At 33.2% G+C, this 27,980-nt stretch overlaps 1 protein-coding gene across 3 annotated transcripts in view; it reads left to right on the forward strand.

The window, feature by feature from the left end:
- The window catches only part of LOC124365709 (cytosolic non-specific dipeptidase), a 37,621-nt gene that overhangs the window by 1,960 nt on the left and 7,681 nt on the right, over positions 1-27,980 (forward strand). For 2 of the 3 annotated variants that reach the window (XM_046821656.1, XM_046821664.1), the window contains exons 2-8: positions 154-210; positions 5,231-5,405; positions 10,165-10,440; positions 17,573-17,802; positions 23,131-23,329; positions 23,948-24,169; positions 27,221-27,370. In XM_046821656.1, the coding sequence (XP_046677612.1) occupies positions 176-210; positions 5,231-5,405; positions 10,165-10,440; positions 17,573-17,802; positions 23,131-23,329; positions 23,948-24,169; positions 27,221-27,370 (1,287 nt within the window). In that variant the 5' untranslated portion in view covers positions 154-175. Of the gene's footprint in view, positions 1-153; positions 211-5,230; positions 5,406-9,577; positions 9,939-10,164; positions 10,441-17,572; positions 17,803-23,130; positions 23,330-23,947; positions 24,170-27,220; positions 27,371-27,980 lie in introns of those variants that run through there. The other variant, XM_046821673.1, reaches the window with a different exon arrangement.

The following is a 27,980-nucleotide window of genomic DNA, read 5'->3' on the forward strand; positions in this document are numbered from 1 at the left end:
CACTTTTTAATGAGTCCCAAAAGGGTTAAGCCTTTCTGCACATTAGTCTACATATAAATAAATATGTTTGGTTCATTATATACAGCTGTATAGTAATGTAGACAAACTACTGTGTTTTTAATCATAGTATTAATTAAGAGCACTGTGTTCCAGAAACGATTACAATATCAAGATAATGTCTCTTCCTAAGCCACTTCATGACTTATTTGGGTAAGTAGGTAAAGTGAGTGATATTTAAATATTAGGTAAATAGCAAAGGAGATACAGAGAGCATGTTTTAACCCTAGAACTGTTAATCGACATAATTATGTCGGTTAATGCCGCTTTTGTGGTGTTAACCGTCAAAATTTTGTCGATCAAACATTCCCTCCTATAATTACTTTTTATAATATACTCTGGTAACGTATCGATATAATTCATGCACCATTGGATTCGGGAAGAAAAATGCTAAGGAACAGATGAGTTTTATTCCTCTTTGTATTATGGTTATGACGTAGCAAGCTTGTTATTTTGAACGTAAAAGAAAACGCGACGCCGTTTGTTGTGACCGCCATATTGCCGCTGCCGTTCTGTATCACTTTCGTGCCGAGCTGTGGATATTTGTAAGTTTTAATAGTTTTACGCGTGTTTTAGTGTCGTATTTAATGTGTAGTGTGTTGTTTGATGTCGTAGTAGTGTAAACATATATATTTTAGAATAAATCAATTTCTATTTACTGAAATATGTTTGAGAAATTACCGGCTTTGTGTAGGCTATGGCAAAATGACTTGGCTAAAATTCATTTCACATAGTTTGTTATTGTTTTCACTTACTAAACGTTATTTATAGCACTCTTTTAGCTCTGAAGTAACTATTTATTTTTTGGTAAATAGATAGTTTTCACAATAAAATATATATTTCCTGTAATTTCTTTGGTTATATATATAATAACTGTTTGGGTTATTCTCTATTTTTTTAATATCTTTAGTTACCGTATATTTATAGTTTTCTAACTACATAATATTTTCCTATTACTTATAAACCATAAATTTATAAATTTTGATATAGTACAAGCTTTAGAAACTATTTTATATTTTGCTGAATGAAATTTTTCGCAAAATTTTTGAATAATGGCAAAATTTAACTTTTTTACTTTTCAAAAAATAATTTATGGTAATTATGTCATTACTACTGTATATTCTATTTTATTCTAAGTAATAAAATATGTAAAATAACATGTATTCATAGATAAATGTATTTGAAAAACTTGTTTTACCAAAGTCTTACGTGTACACCCGATTTTCAGAATTTATACGCATCGCTGCTTTTTGTTCTATAGCTTTATGATGCTTTCATAAATGTGTATAATGTTTATGTTTTTCTGAAACTAGATAAAATTTGACACAGAATGGCTATCTCACTTATAAATATTTCTCACTATAACTTCATTTGCTAGGTATGGTCCCCCCCAAATTTAAGAAATATTTTTTGTAAATTTTATATTTGATTAAAAAAAGTGTTTATTAGAAAATTTTTGATGGTTAATTTTACAATATAGTGCAATTTTACGTTTCATTCTGAACACAAAAATATATACTCTTATTTATATTGCTTTTATTTTATATTTTTAATAATTTTTTTTAAAAAAAACCTTGCGCGAAGCTCCAAAACAGCCCGACACTACAGGATGAAATGACCGCCAGTTCTAGGGTTAAGAAGAATACTTAAGTCTCTGTCATATATATATATATATATATTATATATTTAGTATAGATGTATTGTTTGATTATATAGAATGTATTTTATATGCAAACTAGTCTATCCACACAATGAATTCAACTGTTTTCAGACAACTGGTAAGGAGGGCACTTTTTTCAAAAACATGTGACTAATTATATTGTTGAAACTTATTTGTCTTTACAATCCAATGGTAAAATAATTGTGATAATGGGAGAGTTTAAATTTACTTGGTATAATGTAGTTTTACAGGGTGTGCCACAAGTAACATGACAAATTTCTCAGTTGGTTTCCTCTCATCAAAATAGTGAAAAAGTTCATATTAACATAATATGTCTGGAAACGCTTTGTTAGCGAGCTATGGCTAGCGAAAGATTCTGTAGGATTTTCTAGGATGAAAATAAAGTAAAACTAATGTTTTTATGGTGTAAAGATAGTTATTAAATTTATTGGATTTTATGTATAATGAACTGAAAAATTGAATAAAATACGTCCCAGAATTGCGTGACCACCCATTTCTGAAATATCAGACAAAATCTGCAAAATTTGGTCTAAAAAAACGTGCTTTGTTTAGATTTGAAGTACATTAACTTCATTGGGTAATAAACATGCAAATGTTTTAACCAAAACTTTTAGAGAATTTAATTCCAAAGAGAATAATGTAAAATAAGCAAAGTCTAAAAGATATTGTTTGATTAAATCAACACATACAAAAAATAAGACAGAAAATGCAATATCTGTTCATTAAATTAATGTTCTTTATAAAAAACAAAACACTTAATGATTTTTTTTAGTCAAGTAAATAGTTACAAAACATTTACAGTATAAAAAATGGTAGGTTGAGAAACAAGATTTTAAAAATACAGTGTCATTTTAAATGCTTTTAGTTGATTGAAAATTGAGGGTTGGCAACACCGCTGCAACAATACCTGACTGAATACAAGTTATTACTGTACAGCTGTCCAACAATTCAGCTGTTGCAATAACTTTTCCATCATCTTTGGTTTGGGCAGTGAATGGGTATTACTGTATTATTTGTACTTTATTCATGTTTTTAACGACAAGATGCCATTTACATTTTCAAATCAAGAGTACTCATATTTTGTTTTTGTCTATGGTTTTGCCAATCGAAATAGTCATGCAGCTAAATGTGAATATGAAAGATGATTTCTGAACAGAAGAACACATACTCAAGTAACATTTGCATCCCTAATATTATTTCTATATCCTCCTTACTCTGATTTAGGAGAGATGCCCACCCTTTAGCATAAGGCCCCACCATAATGTACTCCACTTCCTTTTTCGCGAGGGTATCTGCTTTTTCATTTCCATGAATGCCCTCATGGCCCGGCACCCAACCGAGTGTTATTCTATTTTTCTTACCCAGTTCTATCAAAGCATTCTTGCATTCCCAGACTGCTTTCGAATAAAATGAACAGGTATCAAGTGCCTTCAGTGCAGTCTGGCTATCAGAAAGTATCAAGTATTTTGCTCGTTTTGTTCTCATTTGTATAAGTCTTCTAGCACATTGCTATGATATCTGCTTGGAAGACCGTGGCATGTTTTTCCAGGGGCACTGCTAGATTAACTCCTGGTCCGTATATTCCAAATCCCGCTCTAGAGTCAAGGCGTGAACCATCTGTGTAAAACTTCAGGACTCCTTTTGTAGGGTAGGCCTCCTTTTTATTCCATTTCTACCTTCTTCAATAGAGACTATATATATATATATATACGAGGGCTATTCGGAAAGTAGATTACGTTTTGGAATTAAAAATTAACAAAGTATAGGAAAAATTTTTTATTATATACATTTTAAAGCCACACTTAAATACTACTTTTCAACATAGTCGCCATTCAAATTTAGGCACTTATCATATCGATGGATGAGCTTGACAATGCCTTCCTCATAAAATTCTGCTGCCTGTGTCTTCAACCAGTTTGTCACTTCTTGTTGCTGCTCTGCGTCGTCGTCAAAGCGCTGCGTTGCCAGCCACTTCTTCATTGTTGGGAACAAGTAGTAGTCACTTGGTACAAGATCCGGGCTGTATGGTGGATGAGAAAACAACTCCCACTGGAATGATTCGAGAACTTCATGTGTGCAATTTGCCATGTGAGGTCGAGCATTATCGTGAGTCAACAGAATTTTCGAGCTCAACTTTCCCCTACGCTTGTTTTGGATCGCTCTTCTGAGGTTGTTTAACGTTTGGCAATACCTTTCTGAGTTGATTGTAGTGCCTCGCTCCAGGAAATCAACAAGAATTACACCTTTCTTGTCCCAAAAAACGGTCGCCAAAACCTTTCTTGCCGACATCGTTTGCAAACATTTCTTTGGTTTGTGAGGGGAACTTGTGTGTCCCCACTCCATTGACTGCAATTTGGTCTCGCAGTTAACATGTTTTATCCATGTTTCATTGCCAGTTACGATGCGATCGAGTAGTGATTCACCCTCTTTGTCGTAAGCATCCAAAATTGTTAACGCTGCAGCCACGCGCTGGTTTTTGTGGACATCGGTCAGGATTTTTGGTACCCATCTTGCACAAAACTTTTGGAAGCCAAGCTTATCAGTGACGATTTCGTATAACAAAGTTCATGAAATTTTCTGGAAACTAAGCGAGAGTTCTGTTATGGTTAACCGTCAATTTTCTCGGACCTTTGCGTCAACTTTCTCAACAAGTTCGTCAGTCACTATGCTGGGTCTTCCACTTCGCTCTTCGTCATGAACATTTGTTCGGCCATTTTTAAACTTAATGACCCATTGTCGCACTCTACCTTCAGTGATAATGTTGTTCCCATAAACTTCACACAACTGCCGATAGATTTCTATAGGCTTACAGTTTTTGGCAGTCAAAAACCTAATTACTGCGTGCACCTCACAGTTGGCGGGATTTTCAATTGCGGCAGACATTTCAAACAGGCACTGTGGCTAGATGCGTTACAACATGAACTTCCCGCTAGCATGGCTGGATAGCCAATGAGCGGTGGGACGTCATGACACCAAGATGGCCGTGCTAGTCCCGCCCCTAGCGGCCACAGCGCAAAACGTAATCAACTTTCCGAATAGCCCTCTTTTATATATATGATTTTTCAAAGGAGTATTTCTTAAACATTGCTTTTGACACAATTTCAGCCTCAGGAAATTCCTGGGTTATTTTTATGTAACCTGAGGAGGAGATAGTATTTTGTTACCTTTGTACCTAGAAGCTTCATTGCGCTTAAAGCTGTCCTCATCACCTCCTGCCCCAGAGGAGTGTATCCCAGGGCCGCTTCAATTGCTAGGGTTGGACAGGAGCTCATCACTCCTGTGATGCCTATGCAAGCTAGACTTTAAAGACTGTAGTCTCTTGGCAGCTGTTTTTTGTTATACTTTTGGTCACCACACTAATGCAGTATATTTCAAAAATATTAGATATAGATGAAAATAAAGATACCATACAGTTCATTGTAGCAATTGGTAGTAGTCATAATATAAATGTTATGGGTTTTACCATGTTGTATTTAATTGATTTGTCCACAGATATATTGAGAAGAATAAGCGAAAGTTCATAGAAAATCTGAAGGAGGCTGTTAGCATTCCGTCAGTGTCGGGAGTCGTAGAACATCGGCCAGATGTTGTCACCATGGTGAAATGGGCTGAGAATCAGCTAAGAGGTTTGGGAGCCACTGTCCAACTGTGTGATGTGGGAGTACAGGTAGGCTTGCTGCGTATGTTTTAATTTTAAGACTCATTACAGAAACTATAAAAAATTCAAGCATGTACCTAGTACCAGTCTAGGGCGGTAATAAGAAGTAAGAAACGTACAACTGCACAAACAGGCACACTGCATATAACATCTTGTACATAACAGAGAAGGCAAGAGGTTGAGGGAAAAATCAATATTAGTTCATACCCAGCAAGCAACAAGACATGACACAAAATAAGGGTGTCAAGGATTGAGAGAGACTCAACGATCTGAAATGTTGGCATGGCAGTCCGTATTTAAGTGATATTCCATATAATACACAGTTGAAGTATCAGAGTAATAATATAGCTGCATTCAATATGTTTTGAAGTATTTATTAGTGCCCGTTTTTCTTTATTCCTCGTAAGTCTTTAGAATGATACTTAACTATGATGATGTGTCTGTCAGCCGATGAATTCGTCATTACATGTTTGGCTAGTAGCACTGTTTATTTTGTTCTGTAATTGTGTTTTGTTGTAAATCATAAAGCAGTGTACAATTAACATTTATTAGTGTAATAATACCAAGATTGATACTTAGATGTTTCCATAGCAACGACCTTTTCTTTGTTTTATTGTTTCCAGTGTTGACAGTATAACCTATATAAGTAAATGTATTTATAATTTAATGTGTAGAATGTATATATATATAAAAGAACTGTCATTTAATATACAAAAATATATTATCAATCATCATTACTAAGAGATATCGTTGTAAACATGTCTGGTTTGCTTATACCTGAAGGTCAGATATAAAATTTTATTTAATGATTCATGGCTGCAATTTTGACTTTATTTGATTTTTCCAAGGCCTTTGACTGCGTGTTTCACCCTCTTTTGCTGATCAGATTGAAGAAGTATGGTTTCTCTGATGGTTGTGTCATGTAGGTGGGGTCGTATCTCACTGAAAGGCAGCGGTGGTGTCAGGACCAACAAAGGGTGCTCCAGGGTTCTGTACTTGGACCACTTCTTTTTTCATTCTATATTGATGACATAACTACTAACATCCAACACTCAAAGTTACATTTGTACACTGACAATTTACAAATTTACAGCCACTTTTTGCCTAATGAGATAGATACTTGTGTACAACTAATGAATTCTGATATTGAATAGCTAACTGGACTTGAAGACATGGAATACTAAATGAAATTAAAACTAACTTTATTTTAATAGGCTATCAAAGGCTTATTAATAAAATCGACAAAAATACTGTTCTAAAATTGCTACTGAACAACAAGGAATTAGTTTACAATGAAAAAGTAAAAAATCTGGGAATAATTATCAACAAAAACTTAGGATGGGGGTGTTGTTAATTTGTAATGGGGTTTTTGCTTGTACACATGGTCTCAAGCGCTTTGCTCATTGCTTGCCGTTGGATATAAGAGTGATGCTGGTGAAGAATCTAGTTTTGCCTCACTTCAATTACTGTGACATAACTGTTGAGCTTTCTAATAAAATTCAGTGTGCACACAATTATTGTATTCAGTTCATTTTCAACCTAAGACGTGATGATCATGTATCTCCTTATTTTGAACAATTATCCCTATTAAAATACAAAGAACTTAGAGATCTTCAATTATTTGGTCTGTTGTACGCAATAATCCATAATAGTTGTCCAAGTTATTTTGCCCACAATTTTGTTTTATGACTCATATAAGTGCTTGTAGAACTCGTAGGGATGAATCTTTACTATCAGTTCCAATTTATTGGACAGCCTTATATAATCAATCTTTCCCTGTTTCCGCTTGTTGACTGTTGAACGCTCTCCCAGATAATATTAGAATTATTGACAAGCGTGATCGCTTTAGGACTGAAGTTAGGGGTTTTCTGCTGTGGACTTGGTGGGAGTGACGGTTGGTGGTTCTTGTGGTCGCACTTGGGTAACTGCATGTAAGCAGAGTGAACGGAGAATGAAAGCTGATAAGGATGTCATAATTCTATTAGTTACTTATTGTATTAAAGATATATTTGTTAGAGTTCAATCAGTATACTAAATTTTTAATTCTAAACTTTTATGTTGTATCGTAATTAATTATTAAAAATAATTTAGTTTTACATGCCCGTTACAATGTTGTAATAGAAATGATTTCATTTTATTTTCTTTATTTGTGTTTAGAGGTTAAGTGGAAGAGAGGAATTTTTAGTCCTAACTTCGCCTCTATAAATAAAGACATTTTTCATTTAATTTTATCTTAATACTTACTAATAAATTAAAATCAAAAAGTTCACTTGTTGAAAATAAGGAGTTTATTTACAAAACACGGCTAATTTTCCACCTGAATCGGCACAACAGACGGCAAGCAACATAACCTCCAACAGCAATGACAAGCTCACACTGAAGCAATGAATTTGAAGTAGGGCTGCTACGGCTTTTAACACCAATTGCCTTTTGTGACACAGTTGTAATTGACATAGTCCAAATTCAATGTGTTAAGTGGTTAAACATGAACCCTTTGGCTGGTTTTTAATGGTATATTATTGTGTCTTTTTTCTGAAATTTGTTCCACAACTATATACTTTTGCTAAATTAATTTTTTGTAACATAATGTTTTTAACTAGTATGTTTATATACCAATTGTTAAAGAATTAAATTCTCTTTACAATAAAAGTAACGCTTTGTACTCTACTTTAGTTTTCATACAGTATTCAGTAAAAACATCACAGCGATTTGGATGGTGTACTCAGTTGCTACAGCAATGGAGTGAGTTTATTGTGTTTCTCCAAATTACTTGAAATTTTCATGATCTTGTATTTACTCTTTAGATAAACATGTTTTACAATTAATTGCAAACAAAAATTTAGAAGTGTAAATAAACATAACAAAATTTATACTTTGTTAATACGTTTGAAGTTTTATTTTCTCCGAAAGTCATTTTATTAGCTGAAGAAAAATACCAATTTCAAGGAAGTATAATGATGTATAAAACAACTTAAATTGTGGGTATCACACATGTTAAAAACCTAAACAATTTTGGGAAAAAATTTGTTGTTCTGAACAGTCAAAGGGTTAAATACTTCAAGGGCTTCAAAAAAAGGAACTCTTTTGACATGTCACGAGTAGGAGTGGGGCTATTTCTTATTCTGCACATTCTATGAATCAGTAGCCTATGTATCCAGGTCCAGTATGGCATTCTTACTTATGCTTGGTGTTCTATGATCATTTAAAATATGCTCTATGATTCTTCTGTACTTTTTATGGTGATTAAAGTGCAAATTCTAAACAATTACACTATATGAAACAGAGGCAACAAGGCCAGTATGCTACTGTGGCTGGGTGTGTTCACAGAGCAGATATCAAGATTGCAGCGGTAGTCTCAGCTACTCTTATCACGGAGAAACATAAGTTAAAAACACGTATATTTGATTTTTGGAATGAAAATATCTAGATAAATAATAATTTACATTGGAAAATTTTTAATAAAATTATGTATGCCATTTATATTTTACATAGCTTTGAAGGGTTTGAACCAGCAATATGATATATATATATATATATATATATATATATATATATATAAAATATTCATATAATAGTACTTTCTCCACAATATATACATATACTATGAGTGATTAAAAAAAGTCATAACCATAAAGCTTTCCATCATGCTTAGTTCATTGTGAAAACATTAAGATTAAATAAAAGTGTTAACACAGTTAATTAAAAGTTAACCAAGAAATATTTAACTTATAATAAGTTAAGTAGTGTTATGGTTTCAGAGTTTGTGTATTTGAAAAGTATATGAAATTAATTGTAGAAATTACTACACCCAGTAGACTGGCAGATGTTCTAACTCCATGAATCATTTCAGCAGTGAGATAGTTTATGTTATCACTGATGATTCATGGCTTAAAGATAAGCTTATCAAAATTGATTAGTCAAGTAAGACACAGGTTTACATGCAGAGATTGTGTTATTCTGTTGCAATGAAAATAGTGCTACTGTTGAATATAACATTTGGAATATTGTTGGAGTTTCCATTTATAAAAAATAGACAAATTATAAAATAGTTTGTTAAATTATTATTAACACATAATATGTTGCTGCTAAACCTCCCTACAATGTACCTGATATCGTACCTGAATGTATCCTTTACAAGACTCGATCTCATAAATTTGTATTGTGTATTTGTATTCTTTGTTGAATATGAATAAAAAAAGCAAATTTTAGTTCAGTAATAATGAACCAATCTAACTTAAGTTACATTATTGCTACTTTATCTCCTAAAGATGTTTTATAAGCTCAGACATTACATCATCTAAACAGTTACATTACTTAACCTTTTAGATGATGTGAAACACTATAAAAATATCTGGCTCTCTTGTGTTATGAAGACATACATTAAAATTCCCTAGATATTAAAACTTAAGGAAAGACTATCCATGCTTCTGAAACAATGTGCAATGTCCATGGACTTACCTTAATAGAGGTTTTAGACATCAATAATTTTCAACTTGATTAATTTGATATGCTCTCATGGCTACCAGCAATTGCAATATTAAGGTAAGTATCCATTAATGAACAGGTCATTGAGTTCCTTTAAACCCATTTGTTCCTCAGTCACTAGGTTATTTCAATCAATTATCTATTGTAAAAATCAGTTGAACTCAGTAATGAGAACATGGAACTCAGGCAAGGATTTTGACAGTTCTCTTGTAAAACAGATACAAATTTAAAGATTACAATTCTATTGCAAATATATCCCAGTTGAGATTGTATCATGTCACAGACCATGATGGACGGACAGAAGATCCCTTTGCCACCTGTTTTGCTGGGAGAGCTTGGCAAGGACCCGGCCAAGCCAACACTGTGTCTATACGGTCATCTGGATGTGCAGCCTGCAGCGAAGGAGGATGGATGGAATACCGATCCATTCCGGCTTGTGGAGAAGGATGGCCGACTGTACGGTCGGGGTAGTTCAGATGACAAGGGTCCAGTGCTGGGCTGGCTACACGCTATCGAGGCTTACCAGGCAACTAACCAAGACATTCCAGTCAACATCAAGGTCAGATTCTGACCCTAAACAGTTCTTTCTATGAATTAGTCAATCTGAAGACTTTTGAACTTTGGAATTTTTTCTGTTTGAACAAGACTACTTTCAAATTTAAATATATAGAACATGTTTGTCCAATATGCCATAGTTCGTTGACTTTACATTGTTTACTTATCAGTTAATTACTTTTATCTCAAGAGATAAAATGTTGAGTGCTCTTATGTTTATTAGCTTAAGATAAATCACTGAGTCTACAAACACAGATTGTAGTGTTCAACCAACATTTTTAATTAGTTACAAAATGATTATTAAAACTTAATTTATGCAAGTTAGATAATTTGTAATAACTTGTAACAAATAAGATGGGTTAGTTGTTTTGCAATAATTTATTTGAAACAATATGAAAGTAGTGATGAAGTCTCAAACTCTTTTTTGTAGTCATAATAGAGCTAATTATTATTTGGGACTACTGAAACTGTTTTAACTAACATCCCAAAAAATTGAGAGCTCAGGGTCACTGAGTTAGGCTAAAGAGTGTGGTTTAAAAGTTCATTTTCTTTTCCTTAATGTAGTCAGAGATCACCTCCGGAAATGTATTTGAGTGTTTTTTTCTTGAATTGAAAACATGAGGTATGATTTAAAGAACTAAAACTATATTCCTGAATTTGAAAACACACAAAACAAACAAAAATGCCTGAGAACACTTTTAAGAAAGTGATGATCATAATCAAATTTTGTAATAGTTCCTTGTTTTCAATGTGAAGATGTTAATGTACATCGATAGTCTACAAAAGTCAATAGACAATAGACAAATATTTATTGTACAATACGTTTTCTGGTATCACAATGTAATAAAAACTGGTACATAGTCAATGATTAAAAACTACATAACTAAACTTATTCTAAAACATTATTTTCATACTTATAAAAAATAACTTTTGACACATTGATCTATAAAACATAAAAAAGAAACATTGATTAAATCTAAGGCTAAACCTATTGTAGATCTTTTGAAGATATATTTTTACTATTCGTTATCATCATAAACCATCTTCAAAGAATTCATTTATACTATAATATGTTTTTTGACAAAGTACTTCTTTTAATTTTTTAGTAAATGTAGATAAGGGAAGTTTTTTATATGCCTGTGGAATATTATTATATAATTTCAAACCTAGATAAAGAGGACTAGTTTCAAATTTCTTTAGTTTATGTGCCGGATATTGAAACAAATTACAATTTCTTGTGTGGTATCTATGATTAAATTTGTATTTTTCAAATTGATCAGGATTCTTATGTACTAATTTAAGCATTTCAAAAATGTATATACATGGCAAAGTAAGGATGTTAAATTTTTTAAATAACGGTTTACATGTTGTTCTTGAGTTGCAATGACCTATTGTTCTAATAATTGACTTTTGACTAATAAAGAGTTTTTGCACATCTGAGCAGTTACCCCACAAAGTAATTCCATAACTCAACATCGAGTATACATGGGCATAATATACAGCTAAACCAACTTCCAAAGATGTTATTCGAACTAGTATACTCAAAGCATATCTGGTTGAGTTAAGTTTCTTATTTAACATATTGATATGGTTGGAAAAATTTAATTTAGTGTCTAAATGTATGCCTAAAAATTTTACTACGTGTGTATTATTACTAAACCCTTTACAAAAATTATCATTTCTTAATTTAAAGCGTAATGTATTAGTCTTGTCTCGATTTAACAACAGACCGTGAGTAAGGAAAATTTTGTGAAGTTTGTCAATGACATCTTTGGTGTAAAGTTCTAAGTCACTTAACATTTTCCGTCTAATTAAAGCAGTTGTATCATCTGCATATAAAAAGAGGCTACAAACTTCTTTAGGAAGGTAATTTGGCAGGTCATTGACATAGATAATGAATAACAATGGGCCTAATATTGACCCTTGGGGTACACCATGTTTTACATCTGCCCAATTAGAATAATATTTTCCTGATTTATTAGTAATAACTGTCCTCTGTTTACGGTTAAATAAATAAGAATATAATAGTGTAAGAGCTGTGCCTTTGACACCCATTCTTCTTAACTTTGTCAGCAAAAGTGTGTGGTTTACACAATCAAAAGCCTTAGATCAGTCACAGAAAACTCCTGCAGTGTAACTTGACTCATCCAAGGCTTCAATGGTACTGTTTACGAAAGAGCTGCTTGTGTACTAGAATTTTTTCTAAAGCCATACTGCTCTTTACATAATTTGTTATTAGATTCTAAAAAGTCAAAAAGTCTGCTATGGATAATTTTTTCATAAATTTTTGAAATCGAACTTAGAAGAGAAATTGGTCTATAATTGTTTATTTCACTACGTGAACCCTTTTTGTGTATTGGGTGAATTTCTGATAACTTCAATAGTTCAGGAAAAATTCCTTCACATAAGGACTTATTTATAAGTCCACTTAGTACATCAGAGATTGTATCAACAGACCATTTAAGTATCTTATTAGGGATCTCATCCCATCCACTTGAACTACTGTTGCTCAGATTTAAAATTATATTTTTGACCTCAGTTTTGTTAGTGGGTGAAAAAACTTGCAACTCAATGTCATTTTGTTCACATGTAAGATAATGTGAAGGGGGTAATGTGACAGGAACTTTTGGAACTTTTAATATCTCTACTATATTTGTATATTGATTGTTGAAAAGTTTAGCTACATATATCGGGTCATCTATCTCTTTATCATTAATCTTTAATTTAATGTCATTTTTACTGATTTTATTAAGACCTAGTTCATCTTTAATTACATTCCACATTGCCTTAGTTTTGTTTTTAGAATCTATTATATAAGAACTATTACACGATTTCTTCGCTTCCACAACAACCTTATTGAACACTTTTTTATATTTTTTGACATAACTTAGAAATAAAGGATCTGTACAGTACTTTGATTGAATATGAAGCCTTCTTTTATTTTCAGAGGATTTTATGATTCCCTGAGTAATCCATTTCTTTGGTTTTCTCCTTTGCTTGGAAGAGATAGCATTGACAGGAAAAATTTCATCAAGAGACAGCTTGATTATAGATAAAAATCTTTTATAACTCTCATCAACAGACTTGTCAAGAATAAAGTATTCAATATAACAGGATAGTCTGTCCACAAATAAGGGAACTTTTTTTATTGGAAATAATCGTTTTTTTAAGATATAAGAGTTATTTTTATTTTTTATATTTTTGCCTTTAGGCAGCTGAACAAGTAAAGCATTATGATCAGACAAACCTAGGTCAATATTTATATAGACGTTGTGTACATAGTTAACACTTGTTAAAATATTGTCAATACATGTTTTAGAGGTCTTAGTAATTCTTGTAGGTTGCCTTACATTTAGTGAGAAACCTGAACTAATGATTAGGTTCTCAAAGTACTTGACGGTAGAGTCATCCACCAACACATTTATATTGAAATCTGCTGCAATAATTACTTGTTTTTTTAGAGTTTCCTTTTGTAAACAATTTAAAAGGGCCCTGAATTTAATTAAAAACAATTTAGTGATGCAACTCCCAGGGATTCTATATATAGAAACCACTAGTAGATTTAAACATTCTATTTCTACAAACGATCCTTCAAAACATAGTTCTTCATTAAAAATATTTAAATCATTCCTTACTTTTATAAGAGAGAAAGATTCATGGACGAGAATGCAAGAACCACCCCTTGATGCATTTCTAAAAAAACCATCCGCTAATCTAAAGTTGGGTATTTTGTTTAAAACACATTTATTTTCCTCATCAACACTATGCTCATTCAAGCAAATAATTTTGATTGCATTGAAACTTTTAATTATTATTTCCAAAATTTCAAACTTACTTTTAATACTTTGAATGTTACAATGCAGTAAAAATCCGTCCTTTGACTGTGTTAGTACTTTGTGAATATTTTTGTCTAAGTTAAAATGGTTGTTGCGGAATTGATTCAGTTTTTTGAAACATTAATTTTACGACAACTATTTACAGGAGTAGAAAAACCAAGAAATACTGATCCATCACTATCACTATTGGTACTATTACAAGGAGATAATACAGAAATGTTACAATCTTCATCATAACTATCATTTACACAGTAAGCTGTTGAGAGATCTAGTGCTTCAACAACACTTGGACCATTAATCCCTAACCCATTTGAGAGCAAAGACTGACTTTCAACACTGATACTGGACACTTGGGGTAATTGTAAAGTTAAATCATCTTGAGTTGAACTGCCATCTGCTGCTGTCTCCTCCATTTGAACTCTCCTAAAGTTTTGAGCTGTAGGTAGTCGAGGAAATTCACTCATCTGTTCAAAGTCCTGAGCATGATTTTCCGGTTTGGAATTTGTAGTCGTAATCTTTTCTAAATTTCCAGATTTGTTCCTAGACTGCCACCAGGAAAGAGCATTTAAAATTACATAAGCTAATTTGGATTTACCTCTGTTGTTTAAGTGGAGGCCGTGAGCGGTATAATGAAACCTCTTGAAACCATTCAAATTAATTAGGAAGACATCATCCAGCCTGTTTGTTAACTCCGTAATGTAGCTATTGACAAGTCTCAAATCATTGTTTTCTGCACTGCTTAAACCTTTGTCATATCTAATTGGAACTGTAGTAATAAAGACAGGCCTGGGCTTACTAAGATGATGGAGTTTTAATTCCAAATTAGAATAAATATTCTGAAAATTTCCATTTAGACTATCATTACTTCCTCCTAAGAGGATGACTGAACTAGTATCATCCCATAAAGAAGCAGAGTCAGCCACTTGAGTCAGAGTAGTGTTAGCTCGCACATACCCAAAGCAGTTCACTTTGCCATTACTTAGCTCCTCCAATTTTGATGACAAAAGTGAACCTTGACTATCTGAACAAAGGTTCACTTTCATTTTAAACTTAAATTTAAATGTTGTGCTCTTCATACCAGTTTTACTTTTCCCACTGTAAGATTTATCAGTACCAATATTATTTTTCTTAATATGGTTCTTAATGCAATGATTTTTATCATATGATTCATTTTCTTTTTTACAAATTTCTGAGAGTCTATCTAAAATGCTGTACTTATTTGCAGTAACAGTCTGTGAGGTTGTCTTATCTTGCATCAAAGAACACCGATGGTTAAAGCGTCCCTGCATACTTTTCCTTTTCACCACTGACCACTTCTCCATACCAGAAATAAAACTTAAAGAATCTTCAAATTCTTGTTGACACTTTGTATTTTTTGCAGCAGATACTTGTTCCTCAGTAATCTTGCATGTCTCATGTGATGGCTGTCTTTCATGAATATTTATTTTCTCTTTGGACTGGTTTGTTTCAAGATCTCCTTTGCCAGATATGTTAAAAATTAGTTCTTTAGCAATTTCTTCTTTCAACTCCTTGTATTGTTTATTATATGTTAAGTACGTCATAATAGCACGCTTCCGAATTATATCTGAATCCCTGACTTCAAGATCAACAAAGTATGCCTCAACATCAAAGGTCTCATATTCTGTCCGAGCCGATATTCCCCTCACCAACCATTCCACAAAAATAAGCAAATATATACCACATTCAATGCCATTTCTCTGCTGTGGAGAGTTCACTACATTGAAAGAACATGGTCCCGATGAGCACATATAAGGCTCCAGCTTTGTGAATACAACTTGAGCATGACTCAGATTATAATTCTTGATTGAATCAATATAATAAAATGCTTCATCTGCCCTGCTATAAAACAGTAAGCTCCAATGGGAACCATTGACCTCCATTGCTCCTTTAGAATCGTTAATTGGAATGAAAATGTAAGATTTACTAATCATTTCAGGTTCCAAAAAACAGTCAATATCATTAGTACACTTAATACCTTGGCTTATATTTGGGCTCATGAAATAGACATTTTTCATTACATTGCTTTGAAGCAGGAAATCGAAGTACAATGAAATTGAGTCATCTAGAATCCATTCATTCGCCAAGAGTGTATTGCATAAATTAAAATTTACATCATTTTCATGTAGGCCTAGGTTGTAGTTTTTGTTATTAAAATTTTTGTTAGAATTATTCAATTGTTGTTCAAATTGTGTTATTTGCAGTTTTAGGGCAGTTTCCAAGGACTTAAAATTATTTATTTCGCTTGAAAAATTGATTTTTTCTTTGTCTGCAATTTCTTTTAGTTGATCAATCCTGTTGTTAAGAATACAGTTTTCCTTCCTTAATTGACTTACTTCACTGTTTAAAATAGTTATACTTTCATTGAGCTCATTGATTGTATTATTTTTATGTTTAACATCTTCAATATAACTTGATAAATCCCGAGTTAATGCCTTAATAATGTCCTTGTGTTTTTTTACATCCACCTCAACATCTGCTTCTAGACAGACAGACAGTTCAAGCTCCTCTAACCGCAGTGATTTTTCTTTTTGTAAGGCCTTTAAGATTTAAGTAATACTTAAATCTATGATAATGTAAATTAAGGTAATCATTGACTATTTGGATACATGTTTTGGATTAAGGCATTGCACAAGCTATGTTTCAGCAAAGTTCAGCCTTTCCTTACCACACAATAGGCTAACAAAATAATTAAACGTATAACCTAGAAATAAACTCAAATTTATTCACAACAAGAGAGAGGAGTTAATTTTATAGTTTGAGCTTAAAAGAAGCCTCAATGTAATTGATGTTTAAAGGTTCTAGCACTCTCCAAAAATGTATGAGGAGTATAATTAAAAATTAAAAACTCTCATCTCTTCCTGTGACATATAGAAAATGGGTGCTTAAAGAATTTCATCCAAGAAATCAGATAGTTAGGAAAAGTTTTAAATTAAGTCTTTAAGAGAATGAAAGTTGTGATTAGGTGAATGGCTTCTTCTTGATGACAATGAAGGTGATGTATGAGTATTCTTGTAAAAATAGAGTATTGACAATAATTTGTTGTTTCAAGAAGTATCACAAAAAGGAAACTTCATTCAGGTACCATCATTTATGCTAATGGAGTTTTGTCTAATCATTACTTTAGAAAAAAAGGTAAATTTTTATGGTTTCATCAAAGACTTTTGTTAGTTTGCATTCAGCTTTGAGGTCCAGTAATCTGTAGACATAGTGAACCACTACAAACATTAAAAAAAATAAATAAATTATTAAATTTAGACTTAAAAAATGAATTTTTTTCAGTTTGTGTTTGAAGGCATGGAAGAGTCAGGAAGTCTTGGGCTGGAAGATTTGCTGATGGAAAAGAAAGATACCTTCCTGAAAGGAGTGGATTATCTTTGTATATCTGACAACTACTGGTTGGGAACCGAGAAACCTTGTATAACCTACGGCCTTAGAGGCATGAGCTTCTTTGCCGTCGAGGTGGAATGTGCCAAGAAAGACTTGCACAGTGGCCTTTATGGTGGGACTCTGTGAGTATAACTTAAGAATTTATAACTCATAATCATTTTTCAGATTTAAGTAATTTAATATTGTATGCAGTTGTTTAATAATTAAATAGTTTTTTAAGGCCTTAATAAAAGGGTAAAAATCATGTCATAAAAGACTTGGCACTGTGGCCTAAACATTGTCATTACAATGAACATTTGAACTCAACAGGAAAAAAGTTTTTGTCTCTAATCTTCACCACAACGCTTATTAACTGCTCGTTTGCTTCCACAAGCTTCTTGTTACACAGAAGTGGCATTAACATTCCATGTGAAAAATCCCTGTAAGAGCTCAGTGCCTTCTAACCTTAATTTTCGGATCGGTCTTATGTATATAGTACAGAACATATTAAAAAAATTATTTGTTATGTAACATCTTTAATGAGTTACAAATATTAGTTAAAAAAGGAATTATTGCTTTTTTGAGGTGAGTGTAGTTGTAATTCCATTAAAATCTATCCATTTGAAGTTATCATTACCGGTTTTCAGGGTAAACCCAAACTTTAAATAGTCATGATTTTGAAATGTAACAGATTGTCTGTTTGCATTGATGCTTAGCATGTGAAATACTCAGATTGGGACCATTTAATGATTAAAATGAAATGGCTTGACCCCTTTAACAGCATTTAACTTATAATAGATGTTCTACTAAAAAAATACTGTCAACAAATAAATTTATCATGCATTATTGTTGTTTTTATGATGTTCTTTGATATGTAGTATAACTTATCATAATCGACCTAGTGTGACAACGGGGTAAGCTGGATATCATAAAAGCTGGATGTGGAATTGTGATAAGAAGAGCGTTAGTTATTTATAGCAAATGCAGTATCGAAATTGTGGTTTACTTTTTGAAGGCACTGCATAATTATGGAAACTTTAAATAGTGCACTGGAACCGTTTTCTGTGAAATTTTTGTAATACAAAAAAGTGTGTTCTATTTGAAACTTCAAAACTAAACTAATGCACTGGATATTATTTGTGATTTTTTTTTTAGTTACAGATAAACAATCAAATATAATTTTAAAGTGTACACAGTAAGCACCGTTTTATTTTAGAAACAATTAAACATTAAACATTCTGCAATGTAAATATTTAATTTAGATCTTAACTTACTGAAAAGTAAAAAAAATAACTATTCCACCACTAGAAAATGTGACATTGCAAATTCAAAAGCTGATACAATGGCCCAGGTGTCACAGTTTTGCCAAGATCATTGATTCTATTAAAATAGTGTGAGCGGGTTCGTCGTAGCTTCGCTCGCAAAGTTCATAGTTTGTATATTGTTTTATTAGCATATATATTTAGTGTCAGAAATCTGATGCCGTTACAGACTTGACTCGTGGAATCTGAAATCATGTCCGTCTGAAGTTTATTTCTCCCACACGTTGGCCAGTGGGGTGAGAGAGATGTGAGCTATGACGAACTCGCTCACTCGTCTCAGATTTCAGATGCTATACTAAGTGGAAGGTGAACTGAAGTTAAACTCTACACTCACATTGAATCCTTCCCACCATAGCCATGTTATATCATGAAATGTTATTTTTTTAGGACAGACAGTTTTTGTGGTAGTTGTTTTATTTTAGGATGTGTGTGGTAATTTGTGTAAACTCGAACTGCATTACTTATGTTTGTTTGGGACATAAATTATCTGTAACTGCAGTCGTTGCACTACCAGTACGTTTCTTATATTGAAGTACGTTTCTTTTAATAGTAAGGTTTCTTATATTGGTTTTTTGCAATTTATAAAAGTTATTAACCCTTCGACGCACCGCGGCGTACGCTGTACGCATCGCGCAGTCCGATCTTATAACGAATATATTTCAGTTATTTTCGGTGTAATACATTCGAGTTATACATCGTTGGAAAGAAGATGAAATGAACTATCGGTGTATTGATACCTATGTAGTTTATAGTAGACGAAAAACATTGATCAAGTTGGCGCTTACTGTCATCTGTTTCTAACTACGCAATTTTACTGTAAAACGACTTTGTCTGCTGGCGTGACGATGTTATTGTTTTAGTTTAGCTGTTTATTTGTTTGGTATTGTAGTATTGTAGTAGAATATAATAAGAATATGGGGGGTGTGGACCTTAGAGTTCAAATGCTAGAGAACTATCTACTGGAAAGGAAAAGAGGTACTAAATGGTACATGAAAGTCTTCAAGCGTATGCTAAACATTACAATTCTGAACTCATACATCATTTGGAAGTCAAAACACAACAATATTGATCACTTAACATTTAGATTAGGCCTAGTAAAAGAAATTTTGGAAAGATTTCAACAAGAGGTACCAAGAACAGTTCAAGGCAGACCATCCACTGAGCCTCCACCAACGCGCCTAACTGAATTACATTTTATTGAAAAGATTCCACCAACTGGGAAAAAAGCAAAGCCTCAAAGGAGATGTGTGGTTTGCTACAAACATGGCAGAAGAAGGGACACAATCTACTGGTGTCCCCAATGTGAGGCTGGCCTATGCCTAGAGGACTGCTTCAAGACATATCACACAGTTGCAAATTTCTAATATAAGTACAGCAAATAACTTCCAGTAAACATGTCTTAAAAAATGTTGTAAAGGTATTTTGTACATGTTTGTATGGGTATACTTATATTTTAGCAATACAATCACTTTTACAAGTATAGGCTTAACAGAAAATCATTTAATGTATGTATAGGTAATGTTGTCACAAAACTGTGAAAAACAAGAAATTAAGTGGACCACTTAGGGGGTGTTCAGTTCAAATTAAATAGTGCGTTGAAGGGTTAAGGGATTATTTTAAGCGTAACTTTTGAAGTATTACTGTGTAAAATAATTATTTCCGGTATTTCAGACTAAAATTCTATACTTGAGGTTTACAATCTCAATAGAAGATATAGTTTCATTTTGACAGAAATGTTACAGGATAAATGCCCTTTTGTGGAACAAACTCTTTCAAGTATCACCAATCAATCAAAAGAGAATTTTGGATAATAGTCTCTTGATTGGATACTCTTGTATAAGAACAGTTTCGTGATATTAAAACTTATCCATGTTATTTATTTTATACCTAAAGCTTGAGTATGAAATTATATTCTTAGATTTTATTACTCACTAATAAAATAAAACAAAACTTCACTCGATTTTAAAATAAAGGACTTTATTAAAGTAAAATAAAATTAAAAATGTTAACATTTCTCAATAAGAACTTTTAATGAAATAAATAAATAGAAATTAAATGTCACTTGCAATTAATTTACTCAAAACAAATCAAAATACCTTTCACACAGTTTTTGTTATTAAGTTTCTTCTTTGTTGCAATAATATATTTATAAATTGGCACTTTACTGAGTGAATATATATATAATATACGAGGGCGGTTCAGAAAGTAAGTTTCTTGTCGGCTAGTTGGCGAACGGGTGGGGGTAGCGGCATGATCCGAGTAGCGCTGTGTGGCTCCGTTCAGTGTGCGTCTGGCAGTGCCGCTGTGAAGGTCGTGACGTTATTTGTTGTGCTGCAACCTTGCTTTCAAAATGGCCACCATTATCGAGTCTCCCGCCTACTGTGAAGTACGTTCGGTTATCCGATTCATGTGGGCAAAACAAATGCCACCAGTGGAAATTCATCGTGAGTTGTGTTCGGTATATGGAGAAAAACATGAGTTACACTGCCGTGAGAAAATGGTGCCAATTGTTTAATGATGGACGCACAAATGTCCATGATGAAAAGCGATCTGGCCGACCATCTGTTATTATTGACGACCTTGTTGCGAGCATTGACCATAAGATTAGGGAAAATCACAGATTCACGATTACAGAACTTTCTGAGTTTTTCCTAACATCTCAAGAACTCTAGTGTATGAGATAGTGACACAGAGACTTGGTTTTCACAAATTTTGTGCTCGTTGGGTCCCTAAACTTTTGACTGATGAGCACAAAAAGAAGAGAATGGGATCTGCTTTAACCTTTCTTTCGCGCTACCATGAAGAAGGTGAAGAATTCCTTAGTCAGATTGTGACAGGTGACGAGACATGGGTCTCCTATGTGAATACCGAACAAAAGAGGCAATCGATGGAATGGGGTCACACGTCATCGCCAAGAAAACCCGTGAAATGTCACCCAAAAATTTTCGACAAGAAAACTTATGGCAACAGTGTTTTGGTACAAAAAAAGGGATTATTCTAGTGGAATTCATGGAAAGAGGGACAACCATAAACGCTGCAGTCTATTCTGACACTCTCAAAAAACTGAGAAGGGCTATACAGAATCGTAGGTGGAGAATGTTGACTTCGGGCATTGTTCTCCTGCATGACAATGCGCGGCCGCATACAGCTGCCCGAACTCAGGACCTTTTGAACAGTTTTGGCTGGGACATCTTTGAACATCCTCCCTACAGTCCAGATTTGGCGCCCAGCGATTTTCACCTTTTTCCCAATATGAAGAAATAGCTGGGATCTCAGCGCTTTATAGACGACGAAGAACTGATAAACTCCGTTAGCGGCTGGTTACGTGCACAGGCGGCAGACTTCTACGCGGCGGGTATTGAGAAGCTCGTAACCAGATATGATAAGTGTTTAAATAATTTTGGTAATTATGTTGAAAAATAGTGTAAGAGTTGCTCTTTAAAATGTGTGTAATAAAAAATCTGTAAGTATATTCTGCATTTTTTTATTAACCAAAGAAACTTACTTTCTGAACCGCCCTCGTATATTTCAAAAAAGTTCCTTTGAGAGCACCTGTGGACAAAAACATCAAATTACAAAAGACAATATTACATTTTATTTTTAAATGGACAAACTATAACTTTAATTTAGCTAATTCACATTAAATAATTGGGGCACATAAAAAATCAAAAGGTGAGAACCAATATACAAGTTAGCAATCATAATCAGTAGTTCACTAACTCAGTACTATCCAGTCGCGCTCGCGGTCGCCTCAGCTCTTGGTACTTGGTACTTTCTTTAAGTCAGACTGGCCCTAGAAGTGTAGTATCGCCAAGCAAGTTCCAACTCGTGTTACAGATAAATATCGCTCAGCACGCTCACCCCGATCCCTTGGACAGCCAAGGGCCGTGGTCCCACAACCACCAAAAGCCTGGATGCAAACAAGAAGAAATCACTCAATTTGCACATTACCTCTGGAAGCCTATTTTCCAAGAGTAATTGCAGTAAAGCAAAACAAAATTATGCCCATAGTTTACTTTACCATTTAAAAACGGTACAATTTTTTGTAATAAAACAGAATTGATTTGAATTTATTTGTATATTTTATAATAACATTTCTTCTGCAAAACAACTTATTCAATTCTGTTAAACTGATCGTGTTTGTCCTAGGACTGAAGCCATGAGTGATCTGATATATATTCTCAACACTCTAGTTGATGTGAACGGCAAAATTCTTATAACAGGAATTTACAAGGACGTAGCTCCAGTCACAGACGCTGAGAAAGAAACATACAAACATATAGATTTTGAGAGTAAAGACTTCCAGGAAGAAATCGGATGTAACCAGCTTCTACATAATGCTGAAAAGGTTATTATGTTAAATAACCACATAGTTATGTTTTATATTTTATGTTTTTATAAAATAAGATGAATTTCTCTAATACAGACAGTGATATTATGATGGATTTAAGTGTAACTAATAGTTATCATTCATTTATCAATAAAACTTCTATATTTTGGACAAGGGTATGTTTTTACAATTAATATATGGTTTAAGTAAAAGGATTTGGAAGTAGGCTATATTAAATAATCAGGTGGAATAAAATTTTAATGTTGAGAAGACAGTAGAATAGTTTGCAGTAGTACCATCTTCATAATTCACAATGTTTTCTTGGGTTTTATTGATGTAGAGTGTAACCCAACATTTAAGCTATTTGTAAATTTTTTATTATTTTTATATTTTTATTAGAAAATTTACTTCCAAAATTTTTGAAATGTTTGGCAAAAGCAGATTTTCTACTTCTTCCATGTGTGCAAAATGTTCTTTAAATCTTGTTTTATTTCTTTTGGTATGTACACCTTCTGATTGTTTAAATGTCAAATCATATGTGACAAATTTGTATTTCTTATCCAAGCAGTGAAAAGGACGAGTTGTTAATACATATTTTTAAATATTGAAAACTCAGTAAGCTTGTTGTTAATCCAGGCAGCAATTCTGATGAGCCGTTGGCGTCACCCCAGTTTATCCATCCATGGCATAGAGGGAGCCTATTCAGAACCAGGAGCCAAGTCTGTTATACCCAAGAAGGTCATAGGCAAGTTCTCACTACGACTTGTGCCTAACCAGGATCTCAAGAAAGTTGAGGCATGCGTTATTGACTATCTGAACAAGAAGTGGGAAGAACGAAAAAGTGCCAACAACTTCAAGGTGTGTAAATGTAATAATTACTTTATCTGCAGATTGCCACACTGGAGCTACAGAAAAGTTAAAACATGTTTGTGTCTGAACAAGTTATTTTATTAATTTAGTTAAGATAGTATACTGGCATGTAAAGAATATTTTGTTTTATTTTAATTACCAATATAAATTGAACATTCAACCAAAATACTATAAAATGTAATTACCATAGTTTACTATTGGCACCATGGTTAAAATATAAAGTAAGAGATTTTTATATTATTAGAAACAATTAAGATATCCCCTTATTTACACAGTGATATCCCCTGAAAACATGCAGAGTCCATTTCTCCAACATGGTATACTAAATGAGTCCAATTTCTCTTACACCGTACACTGATTGAGTCCATTTCTCTGACATGGTACACCAAATTTGGTTATAAAACCCTCAGATTCCAGTTCCCATTAAATGTGCTAAGAGTGTTTGTTACCAAAATTTTTAAAATATTGTTACAAAAATCTTCTTATTTTGACTTCTTAATAATCACATCAGACTTTAAAAACAAAATATATTGCTTCCTTGATTCTATATTTAAGAAACAGAACTTTTCCATTAGAAGTAAAAATATAGTTTCTACTACATTTATAAAATCTCGAAAATAAATAAGAACAGTAATAAATATATTACTTGTGTGTTCCAGTAAATCAAACTATCCATAACAGATGTATTTCAAATAAATGTTTTGGGTCATGTAAATTAGCTTAAGTGTGATTGTATAGCTTACAATATCCACCATCATGCATAAAACCTTAAAACATATAGTAATTTAACATTTTTATATTTTATTTAGGCCTTTGATACTTTTTGTAACATTTTTATATTATGCTAAATATGCAAATGGTTGATTTAATGTGAATGTAGTGTAGATTCCAGATGCTGCACTAATAGGAAGGTGAACTAGAACTAAACTTCATATCCTAAAAGTATTAAAATTCTGTGCATGGCAGAAATATAAGAATTAAAAGTTGTTTATTGTTTTGTATTTTTCATTGACATATAAAAAAAAATTACTTATTCGCCTACATTAATGTTGTCACCTTAAAAATAGGCCCTATTAGATATTATGTATTGTATATTGTTCATTCAAACATAGCGATAACATTTCTTGTGGTTTCTGTAGTTTTAGGAATAGATGGTTGGAGGTGTAAAGAAATTGGATAACTCCTAGTAGGGTTAATGGATGAGTCTAAATTCGGTTTCTGATATTCCACGTTACATTTCCACAATTGGTTTATGTGTCTTTTTATAGTGTAACCTCTGTCAATGGCAATATAATGGAGTTTGCCCAGTTTTTCTACAACTATGTCATAGAGCCAAGAACCTGAGGGAGAATAATTTCGTGCCTACACCCATTCTCTCACGCCTAATGAATTTGTTAAGTAGGGTTGAACTGCTTTGTATCTATCAGAAATTTGTGCTCTTAGTAAGTTGAGTACTTTTCGAACATTATTACGCCCAAAAAAAATTCTGATAGAGTTCTTCCACGAGTTGTCCTCTGAATTCGGATGAAGTAAAAATTGTGGCACCATCACTGCCGAGTATTTCGAGCAGGCCATTGTGTTAAAATATTTCACCGAGCATTCTCATTGTGTTGAAGATGGAGAGGAGTTCGTATTTCTGACTTCTGGCCACTTTGATTTGGCGTCTACAAAAATCATAAGGTGATGTTCCTTGTATGGACCTGTATAGTCCAGATGAACGTGCTGCTACCAGTTCTTGTCTGCCTGGTCCCTCACATGTAAAGGCACCTTATTTAGATTGTTTTGAATTGCACAACATGCTTCTCAACTTCTTACTTTATGCTCAATGTCCCTGTCAATATTTTTCTAATAACAATATCTCAGAGCAAGGCCCTTCATTTTTACAATTCCAGGATGATTAATATGTAATTCAGAGAGAATTTCAGCTTGCAACTTTGAAGTAATGACTATTCTTTGCCACGAAAAACTGCTCTCTTGATAAGATTAAACTTGGTGCTTTGTTCTTTTCCAGTTTCCAAATCTCTTTTTAGTTTTGATAGAATCTTCACTTGTAAATCATACAATAACTTCATGAGTAATTGTTCTTGTTGAAATAGCATTTATAGTCTGTTTATTTATAAGGGTTTCTTCATATTTTCACATCTGCCAACCAAAGGTGATCTAGAAAAATTATCAGCATTCCTGTGATTATCTTACTGCCTGTGTAAAATTGTGTAATTGAATCCATTTAAGAATGTTGCATTGAAGTAAACATGAAGCTTTTGTTGCTGGTAAAGTCTTGTTTGGACGTATGTGCAGAGCATTTTCATAGTGGATCAATTTTCCTCTGTCTGTCATAACTGAGCTTTTTGGAGAGTACTGCAAAATCTAAGAACTTCCAAATGTCTGTCAATTGTCTGTCAGAGTAAGTTCTCAAGTTTTGCTCAACACTTTTGTCTGTTGGGGCAGTTGATGATTGTCCATTTTCATCAATGAACCTGACCAATTTTTTAAATGAGTAAACCACTTCCACACTTGAATGTTTAAGTTATTTTCAACATTAAAACTAGCATTTTTACTCAGAAATCAACATTTTACAGTTGCATGTTATTTCAACAATGATGGACAAGATTGTACTGACAATGAGTTGCATTACACATTCTTAGTGGAAGAATTATGCACTATGAAAGCCCCTCTTGGTTTGTTTTAGTGACCATGTATCAAACAATTTATCATATCCTTGTAGGAATAAAATTACATATCTTGTGGTTTTTCCTTGCCTTCATTGGTTCAGAATTACACACTTTCTAAATTTAATTCTTTTGACAAATTTTATTAGGCAGTACTCATGTATAGAGTAAATTTTAAATCAAATATCATATTGTCTCAACTTATGTCAGACAATCCTTGCTGTTAAGTATGGGAAACAAAAAAAATGTTTACCGCACTGGGTGTCTATGAGACATAACGTATTTCTATTTGTTTAAACATATAACTTATTGACATTAGTTTAATGATAACTAAAGTGTGCCAGAAAGTGATAGCAGAAAATGTACACAGGTGACGCACATGCACGGAGGAAATCCGTGGATGTCTGACCCCAACCATCCCCACTATGAGGCTGCCAAGAAAGCCATCAAGCACGCCTACAACGTGGAGCCTGACCTGACTAGGGAAGGAGGATCCATACCCATCACACTCACCTTGCAGGTCAGTATTAATCAACTGTTTTTGAAGAGGTCAGTTTGTTTATGAATTTACAGTGAAACGCTTGTAACGTTTTCCTGCGGTGAATACCCGCATCAACGGATAAGCCAGAAACTTTATATGCGACCAAGAGTTTTCTGCCAGTTTTTGCGCCCACAAAATCACTGTTTTTCGTTTTTATATGTTTCCTTCCATCAGAGAGCTGTAATGAAGGCAAAGCTATACCACGCATCAGCTCGCGACATGACTGTGACTTGCTATTTTCACTGCGCCACACAATGACCGGCTCTCGTCTGATACTGATAACTCCATTGCCTCCGACACTCCCCTCTGCCTTCCACAGCTGCCCAGCCAAAACCACTGCCACTTTGTTCATCCAGTGTAGATAACAAGCAGTGTCTACGGGACAAAAACATCATAAACTATTAAAATGTATCAATACTATCAAACTTTCAGTCATCTGCCATCTTGAATTGTGATATGATAACATAACATTAATTTTTTCTTAATTTGAGACTGAAAGAAAAGTAATTGTACCAAATTTCAGTTTTACATCCTTACTGGTTTATAAAATAAAAACTAAAAAAAACACATAGAGGCAGAAAGATGGTAA

Source organism: Homalodisca vitripennis, chromosome 1 (assembly GCF_021130785.1).
Source record: "Homalodisca vitripennis isolate AUS2020 chromosome 1, UT_GWSS_2.1, whole genome shotgun sequence".
NCBI classification, from domain to species: domain Eukaryota; kingdom Metazoa; phylum Arthropoda; class Insecta; order Hemiptera; family Cicadellidae; genus Homalodisca; species Homalodisca vitripennis.